General features: G+C 39.8%; 1 protein-coding gene across 1 annotated transcript; it reads left to right on the plus strand.

Annotated features, from left to right (window-relative positions):
• The first annotated feature begins 8,577 nt into the window (after positions 1-8,577).
• Positions 8,578-17,824, plus strand: IL7 (interleukin 7). Its single transcript, XM_056485054.1, has 5 exons — positions 8,578-8,899; positions 12,207-12,349; positions 14,427-14,513; positions 15,285-15,434; positions 16,709-17,824. The coding sequence occupies exons 1-5, from the start codon at positions 8,890-8,892 to the stop codon at positions 16,853-16,855; spliced, it is 537 nt and encodes a 178-aa protein (XP_056341029.1). The 5' UTR covers positions 8,578-8,889; the 3' UTR covers positions 16,856-17,824.
• The last annotated feature ends 1,463 nt before the right edge of the window (positions 17,825-19,287 follow it).

Genomic DNA, 19,287 nt, shown 5'->3' on the forward strand with positions numbered 1-19,287 from the left:
CAGGTCAACCACCAAACAGATCTTTTGACAGACTCAGGAAGAGGCAGTTTTCAGGAGCTTAAGCTTCCAGCACCTGGTTAAAAGTTATTCCAGAATCCTTCCCCAGGTGGCTTCTAGATGACCAGAGCACACTTGTGATTTGACTTGTTGCAGCCTTGTGCCTCACATTGACTCCAAACAGTGGGAACAGGAAGGACAGACTAGGAAGAGACTGACAATCTTTGAAGGAGACAAATGGAGAAGCTGGTAATTCCTAGTGTTTCCCATGCACTAAGCAACTCTTGGCAAGCTGTATACACACTAATAGCCATATGCCAAAGTGCACTGAGAACCCAGCCCAGGAGAAGTCAGCTCTTGGGAGATGGAGCCTTACTGGGGGTGATGACAGTGGTGCCCATGCACCATTACATCCCATATTGAGCTTTATGCAATCCAGTGTCAAGGGAACACACTTCTGATATTCCAGTCCAAACTCTCATATAATGAATGTTGTCTTCACAGTTTCATATGCTCCACTCTATCAGCTTAAACACTTCTTGTGAGCCACCTTGGCTTTTTAATGATTTTGTGACCCATTTGGATAGCACTGGTTTGTTTCTGCTCTTTTACTCAGCTATGGTGAGGCAGCAGGAGCAGAACTTCAGGGTCACTGGCTGCTGTGGGACCAGTTTATGCAATAGTTTGGGTTAAGAAGGAGCCTTAAAGATCATTGTTTTCCAACCTGCCTGCTGTGGGCAGGGACACCTTCCACTAGAGGAGGTTGGTCAATGCCTCAGCTGACCTGGCCTTGCTATCTCCATACTGAGACCCTTAGTGCAACCCCTTCTGGGTCCATTCTGTACTTACCATCTCCAAGCACTAACAAGCCAATGTATCTTGGTTTATGCAATAGTAAAGATTTCTCTTATTCTTTTACAATAGTCAGAAAATTTGCTGCTTTCTTGGAATCTGTCTCCTAGACTCACATAGAAACTCTTTTCCTGAAAACACACAAACCAAGGAAGTTCCCATTCTTCTACCTGCCAAACAGCAACAGTGAGCTCTGATTCCCACTGAGGAGAGCTTTACATGCCAGGAAAATGGAGGGGACAGCAATTTCAGCTTGTGTCCCAGGATGTGCTGTTAGTGAAAGCAGTCCTTACATCTCTTTAACACCTCAATCCAAACCCATGGAAGCAAAAATGCTAGCATATCCACCAATTGGCACTGGGGAGGACTCTCATCCAGATTCACAAGCTGTGGTGTGACCACCACTGGGTACAGTATTTGCATTCAAAAAAAGTCCCTTACAAGCAGAGCAGGGCACAGGAATACACAGGAATATCATGCTGAGGCAGGATAAGTGCACAAAGAATGTCCCACGGATTTGAGACTGGTATTTTTCCCAGGAGTGCTCCAAGTAAGGCTGCATTTGCTGTACCAGAAGTCCCTTAAGGGATGCAACCCAAGGTAATGTGCATGATGCCATAATATCTGCAAGGCTCTGCCTCTGTGGAAGATGTGGCAATTCTACCCCTTACAAAGCCATCCTGATTTAGGGGCCCAGGGTGCCAGTGGTGCACTAGCATTCCCAAAGAGACCCATAACCCCCTGCTGAAATCCCCTTAAATGCCACCTCCTTAAATGTCCTGGGCACACAGTCTTGCCTAAACACATCTTCAGCTGCCTTGCTCACAGCCTTGCCCTAATCTTAGCCAGACATGGACAAAAGGCACTAAGTTGTATCATCTGGGTCAGGAAAGATAACTGATAACACTGGGTGTGCCACACAGAGAAAATGCCACAGCTCCTTAGCGCCCATATAAAAACATATCAAAGAAAACACGTGGCAAAAGGGAACTCTGTCTGTGAAATAACTTGTGAACTACTGGCCAGTTAGTTTTCCTTCCAAAATGGTATGGCCCAGAATTCCAACAAATAAACCAGGGATAAGAGCTAAGAGATGTGTAGCATATTTCTTTAATACTTCTAGAAAGGAAGGGGTTAAAAACTGCAGAGTCAGGAAGATTTTATTATTAATATACCAACCTTTATTAGCTGCATCTCCTATTGGTACCTTTTTGATACCTTGAAAGGGACCCAAATCTTCAATTCATGGTGGGATATTCAAGAATATGTCTCCAAAATCACAACAGGCTATTAAAGACTGATTAATTAGACAGTAGTAATTGTGGATGCAAGACATGGAAAGTCTTAACAGTCATGTTTAGCTTGAGTCTTCATCATCATTCTGAAAAATGTCACTGTTGAATATTTTGGGAACAACTTGTGAATGCTATTTAAAAAGATAAAAAATATCCACTACTGGCACTCACTCATTTTTTCCCTTTCATTTTATAGCTCACATTGTTATTTGATCCATTTTCTGCTGGTTAGAATAATTTCAGGTCATTTTTTAGAGCTGGTGGTGTTATCTGTACGGAGGGAGAGAACACAAACCAAAGGCAATAAAAGGTTCAAACATAATAGAACAAGCACACACATATCAATTCACTGTTTCAAATTCAGCCCTTTTAAATGGATACATAAAACAAAAAACTCAGTACCTGCACACTGTTCTTATGAAATACCCTGGCAAGATCTTTGCATAATATATAAGCATACATTGTTAAAAAAAATAAATCAAGTCTCAGCATGCACTGACTATTTTGATTTGTCAAGTGATACTTATTGGGCAAATTGCATCAATACATCATATTTTAATTGCAGTTGTTCTTTGTTCACCACCCCCTCCCACTCTAACCACGCACAGATCAAGGAAGAAAGGCACATTTGTAATGGTTTCCACTAATCTTACAATTGTCATTTATAACCTTCAAAGATAGAGATGTGTTTGGAATTATTTTAGGGCAATTCCAGACAGCAGCAAAATAAATGTCAGAAATAAATCAAGCCTTCAAAGGGGAAATTTCAAAGTTCAAGTTTTAAATTAATCTTTTGCCTACAAATAAGCATATAACTTAGGTATGTTAAACTCGGGCTAAGCAGGCACAGGCTTGTAGAATTAGGCCCACAAAATCAACACTTACAATAAGAGTTCTCTATTTTAAACCACTGTATTGTATTCAAACTATTTGTATTGATTTTTTAAAATTAAATTAGTTTTAAGAACAGGCTTCCTCTTCAGGATAGTTTACCATCATGCAATAAATACAGCTTCTTGATAGTAAAGAATACATCTTGTAAGGTTTTTTAAGTGGATGGATTAAAATCAAGTAAAAGTTGATCAAGTAAAACCATACCAAGGCTGGAAAGGTGTGATTAACAAAATCAAAAAGCCCTGAAGTGTACAGAATTCATCATACTTAATTAAGTTTTCACACTGTAAGAAAGGACACAGCTTTATGTTATGTATGAAGGACACAGAATATCTCTTCCTAAAATAAACATTCAATCAGAGAAGGGATTTTATAAGAAAAAACAAAGAAAAACTAACAAAATCCCTCCACACCTCTTTCAGATGGAAAAAAAAAAAAGTCTTTTAATTAATTTAGGACCAGACTTAAACCCTTAATCGAATACAGACATTTATTAAACTAATCAAGGATAAAATAACCTTTAGCACCCCATATCATATTTCTGAGATTTAACACCTGACACTCATTCCTCAGGTAGTCCCTCTGGCTCTAAAAAATTGTAGATATTTAATTTTTCTCCCTGCCACAGTGATTCCAATTAAGTTGCTGTCGATTTTCAGGGTGATTTTCTGGCTGCCTTTAAAACCAGGAGGAAGACTTCCTGTTCTCTTGAAAAAAAAATAAAATTAAATGCATATTAAAAGGAAAAAAAAAAGAAAAAAATGGAAGAAATTGAGTACTACTTCAGGGACAGTTTGCCTGAAATCAACTCACTAACCATATTTTATCAAAACAAATAACGAGCAATGAAGGAGAGGAGAAAATTAAAAATGTCAATAGATTTTTTTCGTATATACAACACTGTAAAAAGAAAGACTATTAAGACACATGTTCACTCAAATCATAAAAATATTTTATTATGATTTTGGAAAATAAACTCTTCACAGCATGGCAGCAAAGCCAAAGGAAATTTCAGGATCCTGAAATACAATGAAATTGTCATTATTTCAATGTGGGTTAATATTTGCAATGATTTTTGCTGTTACCTGACATCCCTTCCTCCCTAAAAAGGCACTTGTTGAAGTAGGAAAAGTAAAAGAATATGCATTGACAGAAACCAACACCCAACCCCTTCTTTCTTCTGTGCCTCACTAAAGCAGGAGCAGGATTTTGATAATTTTTCCTGGCTGAAATATTCATTTCTCCCACATTCACCTCACCAGAGGCACCACAACAAACAAGGATCAGCTCCAAACCCCACAAGGTGAGGAGGGATGTCCCTGGAGCTGAGGACAGCAGGTGATGTGAGCAGGCTCAGTCCAGCTGGGCTCTGGGCACACCCCAGGCTCCAGCAGACAGACAGGAGCAATTCTGGTGCCTGACAAACCTGGGCAAAGCCTGACTCGTGCAGGCTCTGGGCAGAGAGGAGCCCGAGTGCCACCACCTCTCCTCACTGGCAGTGCTGCTCTCCCCCTTCTAGTGGTGGTTTCTCAAAGTACTCTTCTATAGCATATTGCTCTTGATAAAATCTTTATTGGCATCTTCCTGCACAGCAAGTCAGGAAGAGAAAGTAATTACCACTTCTATTCTGCAGCTTGATAACAAAACATTCCTGTGAGTCTCCCACACATACACAAATCTTATCTTAATAAAAATTTAATAATTTATCTTAATAATTTTTCCAGAAATAATTTTTTTCTTTTTTTTTTTTCTTTAATTTTCATCCATACATTACATTTGAATGAACGGAAGATATAATTCCACATTAAAAACAGTTTATCAGTCAGTTCGTGTGTTTTTTTCAATGCTCACCTCAGTGACAGGACAAATGATTTATACATAAAAAGTAGCAACAATAATTAATAAAAAGTGGGTGTTCAAGTGCAATGGTAATATTAGGTCCCTTGGTCTTGCCTAAATACAGCAGAAGATTAGAACTTCCCAGACCTGAGTATCACTGAGAGTTTTGGGTGCTCAATAAACATAACTCTGAATCCCAGTTAAGCAGGGATTCTCTTGTGGGTTCAAATGTATTTAGTGGAAGGAGTAGGGAGGAATATGTCTCTTTTTCTCCCCAACCCCCCTAGTTAATTAATAAAAATGTAACTATCAGACATATTTATTCTTAAAAGTAAGAACATAGCAATGGTCACACTTTCCTAAGTTCCACCAGTTTGTGACAACCGAAGCATACACATTTTATTCCAAAATGACGTGAAAATATTTATAGCTTTTTAACTAATATTATTAATTAACATAATAATTCACTAATAGTACTTTCAGTTTGCAAGTAGCCTAAAGTCAAATCTAAAGTCGTGCTCTAAAGAATTTTTCAAGCTGACAAGCAGCAGCTGGAGAAAGACAGCCACAATCCCAGAAGTTCTTAGTCTTGGGAGAACTGAATCTTAACAATAAATTATATGTTTTGCAATCATGTAGTTCTCATGTAACAATATTAGTACCTAGGTGGAGGTTAATATGTAATGCCTGCTTTTCTAAGAATTTGACCAGAATTTTTTCTAGGAAATTTGACCATGTCAGGAGACAGCTGAATCTCTAAATTTAAACTCGTTTAGAGAAACTGTCCTCAGGAAATTTATGGAACGTGAAATATGCTCATACACAAGCAGCTAAAATTACTGGTGCCTATCAGTTGTTAGATATGCAATTTATAGTAACCATTTTTGTGGTTTAAAAATTTATTTTCCAAATTAAGGTGAAAGAGAAAACATTTGCAGCAATGCCCTGCATTGGACTACATCTTTCCAGAGATTGCTTATTTGGAATCTTACTCAGTCAAAATATCTACATAATAAAGCTAATATGTCTCCTATTAAAACAGTCAGCTATATAAATTCTCAAGATATAAAAGTGAAGTGGGACACCTAATGTCTCAGAAATTCTACAGAAATATTTCAGTCATATTTCAGGTTTTTTTGCCTCCAAAGGTTTTACCCACAGCCCCAGACAAGCTGAAGCTTAATTCCCCTCCTGGGGAAGAGGTCTCTATTACAGCTCAGCATCAACTGTGTTTTGAAAAACAGGCAAAGTGATACCAGTCTTTCAAACAAGGTAAAACTCAGCTGGGATAGAATTTTATATGTTCAGGACTCTATTTATGATTTCTTGATTAAAATGGGTTGTTAAGACAATATTCGCATTATCGATCTTAAATTCCATCTTTTAACTTTTCAAGTCTTTGGTGTTTATTTTCCCTTCTAAAAAATACAGTATTCTCCTGAACATTTGAATATGATCTTTTGGCAGGTAATCTTTTCAGCAAAAAACTCCAAAATATTGCTACATCACTAAAGAAACACTTTGAAAATAAAATGCATATAGTGATTCAAGACGTTTTTAAAAGCACACAAAAGTTACAAAGTGTGACTATTTATGCACCCTCTACATACAAAAACATCAAATAACATCTTTATCACAAGTTTATATCACAGTCCAGGGTTAGGTCACGTAAGAAGAATTGGGATCTAAACACATGATATGGGGCAAAGTACAGATCACACCATCTATTTGTCACTGACTGTCCCATACATTTACTAGACTTTTCATTAAAGAAAAACAAACAAACAAATAACAAAAAAACAAACAAACAAACAAAAACCCCCCAAGACCAAAAAAAACCCCAAAAAAAGTCTTGCTGCTACTGAAGAAAAGGGAAAAACTCCTTGCAAAGACTCCAGCATCACCTTTCAGCCAAGTTTCCATTAATTCATTAAGCTATTATGCTGACTTCTTCCATCAATTACACTATTTAAAGAAAAAAAAAATAAACTGAGGCAATTATCAGTCTTCCTGATGTTTCAGCCAGAAAACTAATATAAACAAAGCAGCTAAAGAAGTTTTTCCTTGATATTTTGCACGCTGACAATCTGCATAAACTATCTCACTTTGTGAACACACCACACATGTACTATAGCAAGAAATTGGAAGAACTACTTGCCTAGAAGGAAAGTTGATCTCGGTCATAGTTTTGTGTGACTGGAGCTTCATAGTACAGCTTTTTTCAAAACATTTGACTACTGAAAGTGCAAGTCTCTAAGTACCAGACCGTAGAGCAGATAATCACAAATTTGTTTCCATTACTCCAAGTACTAATCTCCCCCAAAAGAAGAGTCCTGTGGCATTCTCTGAGTTGCACAGACCAGCAACTGAAATGCACAGAGGTGCTTTCAGACAATATTTGACAGAAGAGAAAAAAGAGAACAGTAAATGAAAACAAGCAAAAAAGTGACAACTTAAGACAGAATAAGAACTAGACAATTTAGCCATTAATGAGGCAAAATCCTTGTTCAAATTCAAGAACTGAACAATATATCACATCCAACCTGGCACTCATTTAAGGAACAAGCAAGCTCCTTGTGTGGAACTGTGCTGATATTGATCCCCATTCTTTGCCCAAGCTGTAGTCATGGGCAATCATTAGTAAAATCAAGCAGCTCAAAGCTGAAAGGGTGGAGAACCACATCCCTCTTGAATCCTGACAGAATACTTATGAAGAATTGATTAAATTATTTTCCAAAGAAAAAGAAATGAGAAATGTAAAAGCAGAGTCTAATCTGCCGACATGAAAGGGGACAAAGGACCTCCTCACATAGGAAGGAAGCAGCTCAATATCAGCTCAAGAGAATGGGAGGAAACTATCCTGAGCATTCCACATATTTGCTCCTTAATATTCACACCTCATTATCTATCTCCCCTTAGAAGAACACTCTTGTGAGGAGAGAGAGGGGTTATGGAATCAGCTCTCTGTGGTCGTGCAGAGCAGGAAAAGTGATGTAGAACTCAAAAGTTTCTGGGCAGGAGATGCGAAGGGGACACTACCAAGATATTTCATAGCCTGTTTTATTCCAAGCCTTTTGAACTGCACGTGAAAATCTTTGCATTCTGAATTTACCTAGAAAAACACATCTTTCTACAGGTCTGGCTTTTAGAATTTGAGTGTCTTCAGGCTGAAACACCTTCCTGAGCCATTCACCATCCTTTCTTAATCCTTTCAGATTCCACAGTTATTTTGCGGGGGAAGAAGAGGGTGGGGGAGGAAGAGGAGGATGGAGGGGGAAGGGTGTAGACAACGAACTCTGCAGCAACCATCCACTTTTCGCTCTGAGCCCAGGCCAACAGCCTGGGGTAACCCTTGACCGGAGACAGAGCCCTCTTGGCAGTCCCGCCTTCCACAACCCATCCAAGGGCATCTGAGGGAGCGAAAGGGCAGCGCATCAGATTTCAAGCTAAGCAACACGCCAGCACGCTGTGACTTTTTCTCTTTCTCTCCCTATTTTTTTTTTTTTTTTTTTTTTTTTTTTTTTTTAAGGATATCCTCCCGGCGGATGAGCGTCTGTTTCCACGCGTAGTGCCAAGATCCATCCTTCCCTCCCCGGCCGCACACACTCACGGCACTGGGCGTGTAGCCGGGGCTCTATGTAACCCCGCGGGCAGCCCGTCCCGTCCCCGCCGCTGCCGCCCGTCCCGTCCCGTCCCGTCCCCGCCGCTGCCGCCGCGCTCCGGGGATGCCGCCCGGCCCGGGGGCCGCGCCCGCCGCCCGCCCGCGGGCTGCCCCAGCGCGGCGGAGCAGAAAGTGAAAGCAGCGCCCGCCGGAGCCCATGGGAGAGGCAGAGCGCGGCCGTCCCGCCGCCCCGCTCGGCGCCGCGGCCCCCCCGGGCGGGCGGGCTCCGGGGGGCTGCTGAGCCCGGCCCTGCGCGGCGCTCCGCGGGCTGCGGCCGGCATGGGCCAGCCGCCGACGCCACCATGACCGCGGACCCGTCGGCGCAGCTCCCCGACAGCCTCCGCACGGACCATGTTCCATGGTAAGGAGGCGCCCGCTCCGCCCCGCTCAGCTCCGCAGAAGAAGCGCCGCTTCACCTGCCCGGGCCGCGCTCCGCCGCTCCGCGCCCGGTGCTCACCTGCTCCGCCGGCTCCCAGCCCTCGGCCCCGCCGCCTCGCTGCTCTGCCGGCGGTGCTTCCCGCTGCCTTTTAAACCCTTGGTGACGGCCCGGGAAATTCCCGGTTTTGCTTTTTTTTCCTCCGCTTTCCCAGTAGAATGAAAGTAAAAGAGTTCGGTTCCCATCACGCCTGCTGCCGGGAAGGGCAGCTCGGGAATGGCAGAGGCAGCGGGACAGCGCGGGGCGGGGGAGCTGTGGGAGGCATTGCTGCGCCCGGTCCGCGCTGCTCCCGCCGCCCGTGGGCATCTCCCTTCCCGTGGTACCTGCCTCCCGTGGGCACCTCCCTTCCCGTGGTCATCTGCCCCCCGTGGGCACCTGCCTGCCACGAGCATCTCCCTTCCCGTGGGCATCTCCCTTTCCCCTGGCTCCCGCTCCCCGAGCAGGTGCGGCGCAGCGCCGGAGGTGCTTCGCCCCGGGTGGGAGCGCTCGCCCGCCCGCCCCTCCGCGCTGGTCCAGCAGGATGGAGGGAAAAGAACGGACAGTGACCCATTCCCCGCGGGGATTGCGGGCTGCGGAGCGGGGAAGGGGACGGGGGAGCGGCCCGCCGAGATTGGGGTGGGATGTGGGGCACCGGGACTGCTGCAAGGACCCCGCCGAGGACGTGCTGTGTGAGCAAAAAGGGGTTTTTAGCGTTAAAATGCCCAGAGGTTTTGGTTTGGTTTGGTTTGGTTTGACTTGGTGTTACTATGTGGAAATACTGGAATACTAGCTCTTCCCGACTTTTCTAGGAGAATTTTTGGGGCTTTCCAGTTATCACTTAGGAGTTTCTGGGAGTTTACTGGAAAGATGGGTTATTACCAGTAATACATGCTCTCTCTTTTGAATTGCTGGCCATATGGAGTGCCATAAATTCCCATTCTTTCGAAGTTGCCTAACTTTAAGAAAACCCCTTCCAATTTTCAGTCTACATCTCCTAGAATTTTTTATGACACTTGTCTAATGTTTTTTTCCAGAGGACTCATTTAGGAATGTCTGAAAAGGTTTGATCACCATCCTGCAGTGGCTCAAGGGACTTCATGAGTGTGCAACACGTGACCTGCTTTTATTCTGTAATAATTTCCTCATTTAAAAAAAGATTGGCAATCTGTACAATACAGAGAAAGTTAAAAATGACAAAATAAAAGTGACTTTGCGTGTTTCACCTCTTATATCCACTTGTTGTTGGACAAACCAAGTCTAAAGTGATGTAGTCAGATTGTTTTAATTTAGAGGATTGCTATTTTCATCCCTTGAAGAATGTTTGTGAAGCAGCATATCCAAGTTGTTTGTACTACCCTATTTGCAGACAAGAATTGCAGTTAATCTTTTGCACTGGAATCAAGAGGTGCAATGGGAGATTGGAAAAATGTCACCCTATAATTGAGTGCTTGAATGTTTTTTGTTAATGTCTTTTAAAATACTAAATTTTAGTCCTTCAAACTGATAAATCATTCAACAGAGATGTAGTTAGCATAGAGATTTACAAATATAAAGCTCTGGAATTCAGGTCACCTGGGGCTTGAATATTATAGTGGAGTCACTTTAGGTAGTTTTTAAATTTGCTACATGTAGGATTCATTTAAGATTCACTTAGATCATCAGGCTAGAATTTTTTGAGACATTAATAGATCTCGGTTGATCAGGATATGAAAAGGTCAGAAAATTGGGTTTTCAGCCCATCAAATTTCCCATTAATATTTGTCAGACAGCTTGCCACAAGAATTCTGTGATTTAGCTTGTACAGGTAATATTTTTCCAGTCCTGTTTCTAGGACAGAGGTGTACATCATAGCATGTTCACCTGCAATCTATCAGAAATGGAAGAGTTCATTTGTCAGGAAAAGCATGTATTCTTCTTTGAGGATTCAGTCTGCTGTGTGTGGTGGGAGTTGGCTGGGATGGACTGTAAAGGACTGTGTTTCTTTGAAAGGCAGTGAGCATGTGATGTGACTGTGGTTCTTGCATTGCAGAAGTTAGATGGGTCAATAAAAATTATGGCCAAGTTTTATTGATGGTTTCTTAGTTGTTCACAGTTCCTCTCTGAGTCTGTGATTTACCAGCAATGCCCAAGCCCAGAGGTGCCCATCTCCTGAGTGCTGGACTGGCTGTACCCAACAGCCCATCCTTGCCAGAGAGGAAGGAAAGTAGCAGCTGGGCCAGGGCATCCCCTCTCCCTTTCCTGGCTGCTCCCACAGCTACTCCCTATGCAGTTGTTGTTCTAACTCAGTAGTTGAGGTGGGCAGAAACACTGCATACTCCTCCAGGAACTTGCTGTGATCTTTGCTAATCCTCCAACATACATTTCTACTTCTGTTTTTTTTTTCCAAAACCTTCCATTTATCCTTTCCAGACTAGCAATAGGCCAGAGTCCAATTATTCCTAATCACATATTATCATGGACTCGGTCTCCTTCATTCCCAATACCAGGTGAGTCACCTGCAGCCTCCTGTAGGTCTCTTCAGCTCTTTTGATATTCTGATCTTTTCTCTCTGCCCATCCTCACAGAACTCATATTTTCCTGCATGTCATGTAAGGACAGAAGACCAGGGGTCAGAGCTAAGGAAGGCGGTCCACTAAAGGGACAAACAAAGTGAGAGGCAGTGAAATTTGCTCCAAAAGATTGTAAAAATCTTGGAGAGAAGGTTGTCTTGCTGCTTTATCTCATGTTATCACCAGTAACATGGATTTGTACATTTGGTCAGCCTGCAAATCTGTTTAAACACACCTTTGTTATAGAGATGTGTTCATGGGGATTTGTAGAAGTTATCAAAGGAAAAATGGACAGTCAAGATGAGTTTCAGCTGCAGGTTGAGATACTTGAATGTCTAAACATATATGATTAAAACACTCCTCTAAATATGTCCTATAAGGTTATGGTCCCATAAATTCAATGCTTGCAGTGAACCCTGAATTCAGCCCAAGCAGTCACCAAGCAGCTGGTCAATAGTTGTAGGCTCTTATCCACTCTGGCTGAATCATCTTTGGGTATGAGGGTATGAGGGAATTTAGACACCCAAAAAGTGTCTTAATTTGGAGCTGAATCTTTCCCTCTAGCAAGGCACGAGTCATTTGGTTGTACAAAGATCCTTTTTAAACCATTTTAACAAATTACAGAACGTATTTGTTAATATTTGTTAATACAGCACACAGTCTGTGACATTATTATGTACCTAACCATTCTTTTTGTAATCCAGCCTTTTTTAGATCTACCTTACCAGTTCTGCCACTGCTCCTTGTTCTGCCTCCAGTGAATGCATCTAGCTGTGCAATGGGAAATAGAACAACTGAAATCCGTGTGAAGTATGAGAATATACTAAGTCACGACATCAATGAGCTGGTAGGTAGTTGCTCTTGGGCTTCCAAAAGATAATTTTTAGATGCTAACAATTAATAATAAAAGTTCTAATGTTAAAACATGATAAAAGTCCAATTCAAAGTCACACCTTGTGCTGGAATGGTGGATTTATTTGAGGGGGTGCAACAATTCAGTCTCTTTAAAATCTCTGAAATCTCTGGATAGTGCCTATTTCCATGCACAAATACTGTGATACAGTATTTTGTGCCTGTGCATCACGTAGTTAGACATGTACCATTTGGCCATACATCACATATTTCATTAAAAGGTACTCTTTTCTTAAGTAATTTCATGACTACTTCTGTTTTTGTGTTTTCATCAAGAGAAGAAAGCATTACACCTGTAATTTGTTCTACTAATTAGAGTTCTTGACTGAAGTTTTATGTTGTCCATTGAATACAAATGCACAAAGGCACAAAATTCATAGGACAGTAAAAGCTTCTTTGTATCTTAATAGGTTTCTTTGTAGCTATTAATATATCTTGTTTAGCCAACAAAAGTTATATTTTCTAGATGGCAGCAGACATTCTCATGTATAAATCTTCTCCATTATGGCTTTATCAGCCACATTTATTACAGCTTTGCAAAATAGTTTGTCAACAGATGACCAATCTATGCCCAAAATATACTTTCCAATTCTTCTTCATAAATTATTAGCAATTAAATTCATCTGTCAAGAATACTTCCATGGGGGGAACACTTAATACAGTTGTACTAGTAGAGACATTCCCACAAAAAAATGTGATTTTTCTGACAGATTGTCACTAAATGAGAATTCACTACTCTGTTGCAGGTTTAAATAAACCTATTTGCATGAAATACAAGTAATATACAGCCTTTTTCCAAGGGCAAAATCAGGAGTCATTGCATTTCTTCACACTTATGAACTACCACCATCCTTCAGAGTGTTATGGCAGTGGTTTCCAACCCTTCTCTACCAAGACACATCAACCCTCATCTGGAAACAAAATATCTTTAGGGTCAGGGAATGATCTTTCAGCATTTTGATCATGTTAGATTGGTTGAGATTATGAAGAGAGAAAGGTATGTCTCTGCAGATAACTACTGTGCAGGTTTCTTCATTTTTTCTGTATTTGCTTTTCTCTGTTTAAGAGAAATTTTTCTTCTCTGTATAATCAGTATATTGTCACTGTAAGTTAACAGCAAATATTATGTGTGCAACTGCCCAGTAGGCACTTCCCTGCAACTGCAGAGCCAAAGTCAATAGCTTTCAGTTCCTCAGCCAGATGTTTGGAGCAGCTGTGGGTTTGCTGCAGAGCAGGATAGTGAGGCATATACTAGATCTCTGTAAAAGGTAATTAAATTTTCACTAATGCCTTTTCTGAGGTCAGGATTTCTCTTAGGTTGGTTTAGACACAGCCAATAAACTGCCTTCAGATGTGGTTATTGAATATTATATTAAAGGTGAACTGGGGAAACTAGAGAGGATGGGAAAATCTCAGAGTGGATAGCAAATGAAGTGACAGATATGTAGTTTGTAGGGTATTATACATATACATATACATATACATATACATATACATATACATATACATATACATATACATATACATATACATATACATATACATTTATAAATTTTGGTGCTATAACTGGAGCAATATCTATTGTGGTACAAGAAAAGGTGTTGGTGTCCCAATGTTGGTGGTTTGGGTTTTTTTATTTGATTTTGTTGTTTTGTGGGGTTTTTTTTTTCTTTGGCAGTGAATTTTTGACTCCCTAAACTCTTGGTTTTGAAAACACTTTCTGGATAAAGTTCTGTTTATCTTGGGTGAACTTCTGAAATACAGGCAGAAAAACTTTAAGAATTAGCTGTCTAATGTGCTCATATGCATGGATAAATGAAGAGATCTAAACCAATACTGTGGTGAGCTGCCTTTTTCAAAGCCCTTTGGCTTAACTTGTCTGACCAGGGGCAGTGGGCACACCCCAACACACAGGAGGTTCCTTCTGAGCATCAGGAAAGAGCTATTTACTGTGAGGGTGACTGAGCACTGACACAGTACTTCCATGTCTAAACATATGTGATATTTTACAGGTAAATATGTCTGCAGAGGATCGTGACAAGTGCTGCAAGAATAATAAAAAAGGAAATATCAAAGTGTTTTTCTGCAATGATACTGAGGTAAAATTTAACTTTTTAGAATTTTGAGAATACAAACCCAAATGAGTTCTTTGTACAGTCCAGGATAAAATAGTGTGATACGGCAGTATTTAGTTCTAAAAGCCAAATCACAATATTCAGGATGGTTTTTTTTTAAATCTGAAATTTTATGATGTGTCAAGTAAATTGATGTTTTAAATGTTTAAATATTAAGCAACTCCATATCCAAGAATTGTGGGTTTTTTTTCCTACTATGAAGATTCTTCTATATTTTTAATCCAAAACAGACACAACCCTTCTTTTTTTGCCAATGGAAGTAAACATTAAAATTTGCCAGTCTCTATTTTTATTTTTCTAAAGAAAATTATATTAGATAAGCCTTTCACTTCAGACCTGAAAGCTTTATAATAGTGGTTTGGGCAGATCTCAATTGGCAGAAATCACAGTTGCCAGCTTTTGCTCCAGACTTTATCATAACTTGATAAAAGGACTGGCTACACAAATAATTTGTTTTCCTAACTGCATCAATTGATTTGATTACAGCTGTGATTTCTCCCAAATATCCTTATGCTACTATTATTACTACTAAAAAGTGCTGCTTTAAATATCTCAAAAAGCTGGCAGGTAAGTCAGATTAGTTATGTGTTTTGTTGAAAAAGATTTGCACTATGAAAGCAAAAAAAACAATAGTAATTGATGGAGGGTTTTGGGTTTTTTAAACATAAACCAACATTGCAAAGAAATAATGATGCACAAACTTTTCAGGACATATTTTCCTTGCTCTCTTGACAGGAAATAGAATCACTACAGAGCATGGCGTGCAATATGCTCAGATTCTATAGGAAGCAGAGAATCAGCAAAGCCTTTAGAGAGAAAGCAGCATTCGTCTCATGTGGGACATTACAAGTTCTACAGTGTAAATGTAGAACTAAAAAAGAAAAGGTGAGTTGTACTCACCTTTAGTGAGTAATAGCTTAACCATTTGCCTTATTTTCTAGAGCTCTTTAATACAGACTATCACATCCACCTCCAGAAGATACAGCTATCAAGCACATGTTCTGTGCCAGAGGAAGTTTGCTTTTCTATACAGCATTTGTTTTGTAATAGACATTAAGCCCAGCACAAAGACTGAGACAATTATCTGGAAGTCTATGCTGAAGATATCTGCTGTGGTTCAGAAATTAAATAAGTGAGTTAATTCTCCAGTGAGAGACAGCAACCAAACTTGCAAAGAAGGTGTTTAAACTTCTCTAGAGTGTACAGTTGGTGTTGTAACTTCTCACCAACACTAAGAGAAATCTTTAATTTGGTTTGTTTCAACAAACAGGGTGTGATCCTCTCTTTTCTGTAATCTCTTTGGTCTTTAATTTTAACCAGAATGTCTCAAATTCAACAAGAACAATTAAGTATGATAAGATTTGTTTTTTCAGTCTTTGGCAGAATCTTTCATTTTTGAGGTGCCACTTAAATGTAGCACAGTGGTCTACAGACTACTGTAGCAAAGGAAGAGTGTTCTTTTTATGTGTGGCTCAGTGTTACCTATTGAACACAAAAATATTAACCAACATCAAAAAGTCTCCACATATACACCAAAGGATATAAGGCTTAAACAGTTGGGTTGAAGGCTTAATTTAACTCTTTATTGTTCTCCTGGAAGTGGAGAGACTTATAATCTGGGACAAGATCTTCAAAGTAATGTTGGTGTCCATATTTTGCTTTGGCACCTCTGGTGAATCCAACATTTGCTTTACTTTAAAGGTATCCCAGTCAAGTCATAGAAGTCAGTGTCACCCTTGCCCCTCCTGCCTAACCTTATGGATCCTGATTTAATTTAAAGACCAATTAAAGTAATTTAGCAAAAAATTATGAGTAGTCATTGAATATGAACATGAACCACATTAGTTTTGTCTGGCTAAGATCCTGAAGGCTAGTGCACAGCACCAGGCCCTGGAACTGGTCTGTCTTGTTCCACTAGTCTCAACACATATAGCCAAAGTTTGGCTCACAATTTAATTGGCTTTATTTTCTCAGTCCTCCAGACAATGGAGGATAAGTTTTAATTTGTAATGGAGGATGTACATGTTCTCAGTTGGACACATTGGTTTCAGGTGTCCTTGCTTGCACTGAGTTAAAGCCACGTTCTCACTCCCATGGGCAGAGTCTCTCCAGTATCCAGATGCAGTTCTCAGATAACAATACAATCTGTTCTGTTTCAGGTTTGCCCAGATGTATTTCGTATAGAAGATACAGAGACAGGCGAACAGTCCAAAAAGAAATGTAACCAAGAAGTTTGTGAACTGAAAGAAAATATATCTAGCCTTCGATCCTGCTGGAATAAATTTGAAAAATTAATTTCCAGGTGATTCCAGATGAATCCTGCTCTTTCCTTTCAAAGTGGCATTACTTGGTATCTTTGCATTTTATATGCATTCTTCAAGTAACCTTGCTCGCTTATATGAACACTTTATGCCAGAATTCTGATGGAAGGCTACTGTACTTTGTTTCTGGAGATGACAGAAACAGAAATGGCTGAACCAAGCTGCTGAAGTCCAAGAAGTGGAAATAGAAGACCAGCATTTGAAACAAAGAACTCTGCAGAAGTCTGTGTCCAGCCTTTGTGCTATGGAAACTACTTCGAATTTTCTGATTTTTCAAGTAACTTTATAATACTGTCATATGAAAGCAGCCACTTACATGTCTGCTGGAATTTATAAAAACATCTTAAAAAAAATCTGCAGGTAAAAAAAAGGGTATGAAAAAGTAGCTGGTTTCTTTGTATCTATGCAAAATGCATCAAAGACCAAAAGTAACAATTTACCAAAGCAGCAGCTTATCTTGGATATGTTCTCCTGACACAGAAGTGTTTTTGGTGTGCATCTGATGGGTGTGCTAACCAATTTGGAAAAGCGGAAAAAGCTTTTTGAAGGGTACTGATTTTTGAGAGATGCAGCATGCTTCTGCTGGCTGAAGCAGAGGCAAGACTGAATCCTGTGGAAGAAGAAAAAGGAAATGCCTGAATGAGCTGTTCAGTTGACTGGAAACAGCACTGCACTCACGCATTTGGTCAACCCAGAGTTAGCTGCAGGAGGAGCTTAGTTAGCTTCAGATTGTGATTTCTCATATGCAATTATTTTATATAACATGTTTTAAGATGTTAGGCAAACATGACTTAAAATGTGTGAATATTGTCAGAGAATAATATATTGGCATTTAACTAATAAAGTGCTCATATTTAATTTTGAATAAATATAAGTATTTTTATAGTTGTTTATTACTCTTTTGCAGTTTACTTTGATATAACTCCTTTGGTAATAAAATATTTGTCTTCTATGAAACTGGGCTGTTCAATTTTTGGCTGTCATGAATCCTTTTTTAGGTTTTTTCCAGAGACTGTCAGTTACTCGAAGCACTTCCTGTTTTAAAATACCCATTTCTTAGCTGCTTGTAACCTGCCCAGTTTAGGTAAACATTTCCATACCAGCCATCTACCTTGGACTAAATACTTCAGGAAAGCTTTAGTTAAGCCAGCCTGTTGTTTCCTGGTTTGAAGTAAACTAATATAAACTGTTTTATCTGTGCTAAAACAATTTTTCCATAAAACTACTCTGAAAAAATTCTGGTATTCAGAAAAAAACACCTGAAAAAGTGTAAGATGTGCTTCAAAGAACTGTTTGCTCAGTTGACTGTAAACAGCACTAGTTTTATGTATTTGACTGGAATAAGATTGCTGTATTGAACCTGAGAGGGAAGAGATTAAGAGCAAAGCAAGCATGCCATGCTTTCCTGAAATACACCCTCTCCAACCCCCATGTATTTATGGTGATGATGAGGCAGGAGTGGTAGCTTTGTACACTGTGGCTGAGACATTCACATATTCTCTTTAGCTCTTCATGTAAGAGATCACAACTTCAACTCCAAACACTTTAAAAAACTGAAACCGACTCCAACCCATAAATCTTTTATGGAACAGGGAAAAGAAACATCTTCCAGTATCATACTGCAGATAAAGAGAACATAACTACAATTGTAAGTATGGGAAATGCCTTCTTCTGAAAGATGACTCAGGAGACTGGATTCAGTTGGTCTCTGACACTGAAGAAGAGTTGTTTTCATGTATTTTGGAAATGCATGAACAGTTGAAAGCCAGCACTTATTTCCTAGTAACTACTTGGCAAGGAAAGGGCAGTATGAATGAAAGTAAAAATACACAGATGCAGTATTAGCTACTACAAAATTGAAAGGTCAGGCAGTTTAAGTTACTTAAGCAGCAGTCCACAACTTAAGTTTTGAGAGAAATAAAGTGATTCCAGGACTACCCTGGGGAAAAGACCAAGGGTAGATCCAGAGAAGAAATTTAAATAGAGCGATTATGAAATTGTAGATTTTTTATTATTTCTCTTAATAAATATCCTGCCTGATTCTTGTTGCCAAATTTCCTGAGTCACCACTTACATGGAGACATTAATGGCCAAATGCAGTGACTTTTGTTCTTTGGTTTGTTCCTTCCCTTTGAGAACTTCCTCTTGTCTCTTGAGCTTACAAATGTGGCACTAAAGTACTTTTCAGGAATTGGCAAAGAGACAAAAACTGTGCATGGTATTATGACCATCATGGCTACCTTCCTGCCACTTTCACTTACACATTTATTTATTTATTTTGGCCATAGAACATAAATTAGTAGGTTAAAACCATGATTTAGAAGTACATGGAATTTTTGAGAAGCTGTCAAGGATAAAACATTAGGTATTTAAATTAAAAGGATTTTCACAATGTTGCAAGAGGTTCAGGTTTGAGA

Source organism: Oenanthe melanoleuca, chromosome 2 (genome assembly GCF_029582105.1).
Source record: "Oenanthe melanoleuca isolate GR-GAL-2019-014 chromosome 2, OMel1.0, whole genome shotgun sequence".
Taxonomy (NCBI): Eukaryota; Metazoa; Chordata; class Aves; order Passeriformes; family Muscicapidae; genus Oenanthe; species Oenanthe melanoleuca.

Coding starts and splice junctions, on each gene's coding strand:
- IL7 (XM_056485054.1), top strand. Junction 14,514..15,284: donor TTTTCTGCAATGATACTGAG/GTAAAATTTAAC, acceptor CTCTCTTGACAG/GAAATAGAATCACTACAGAG. Junction 15,435..16,708: donor GTAGAACTAAAAAAGAAAAG/GTGAGTTGTACT, acceptor GTTCTGTTTCAG/GTTTGCCCAGATGTATTTCG.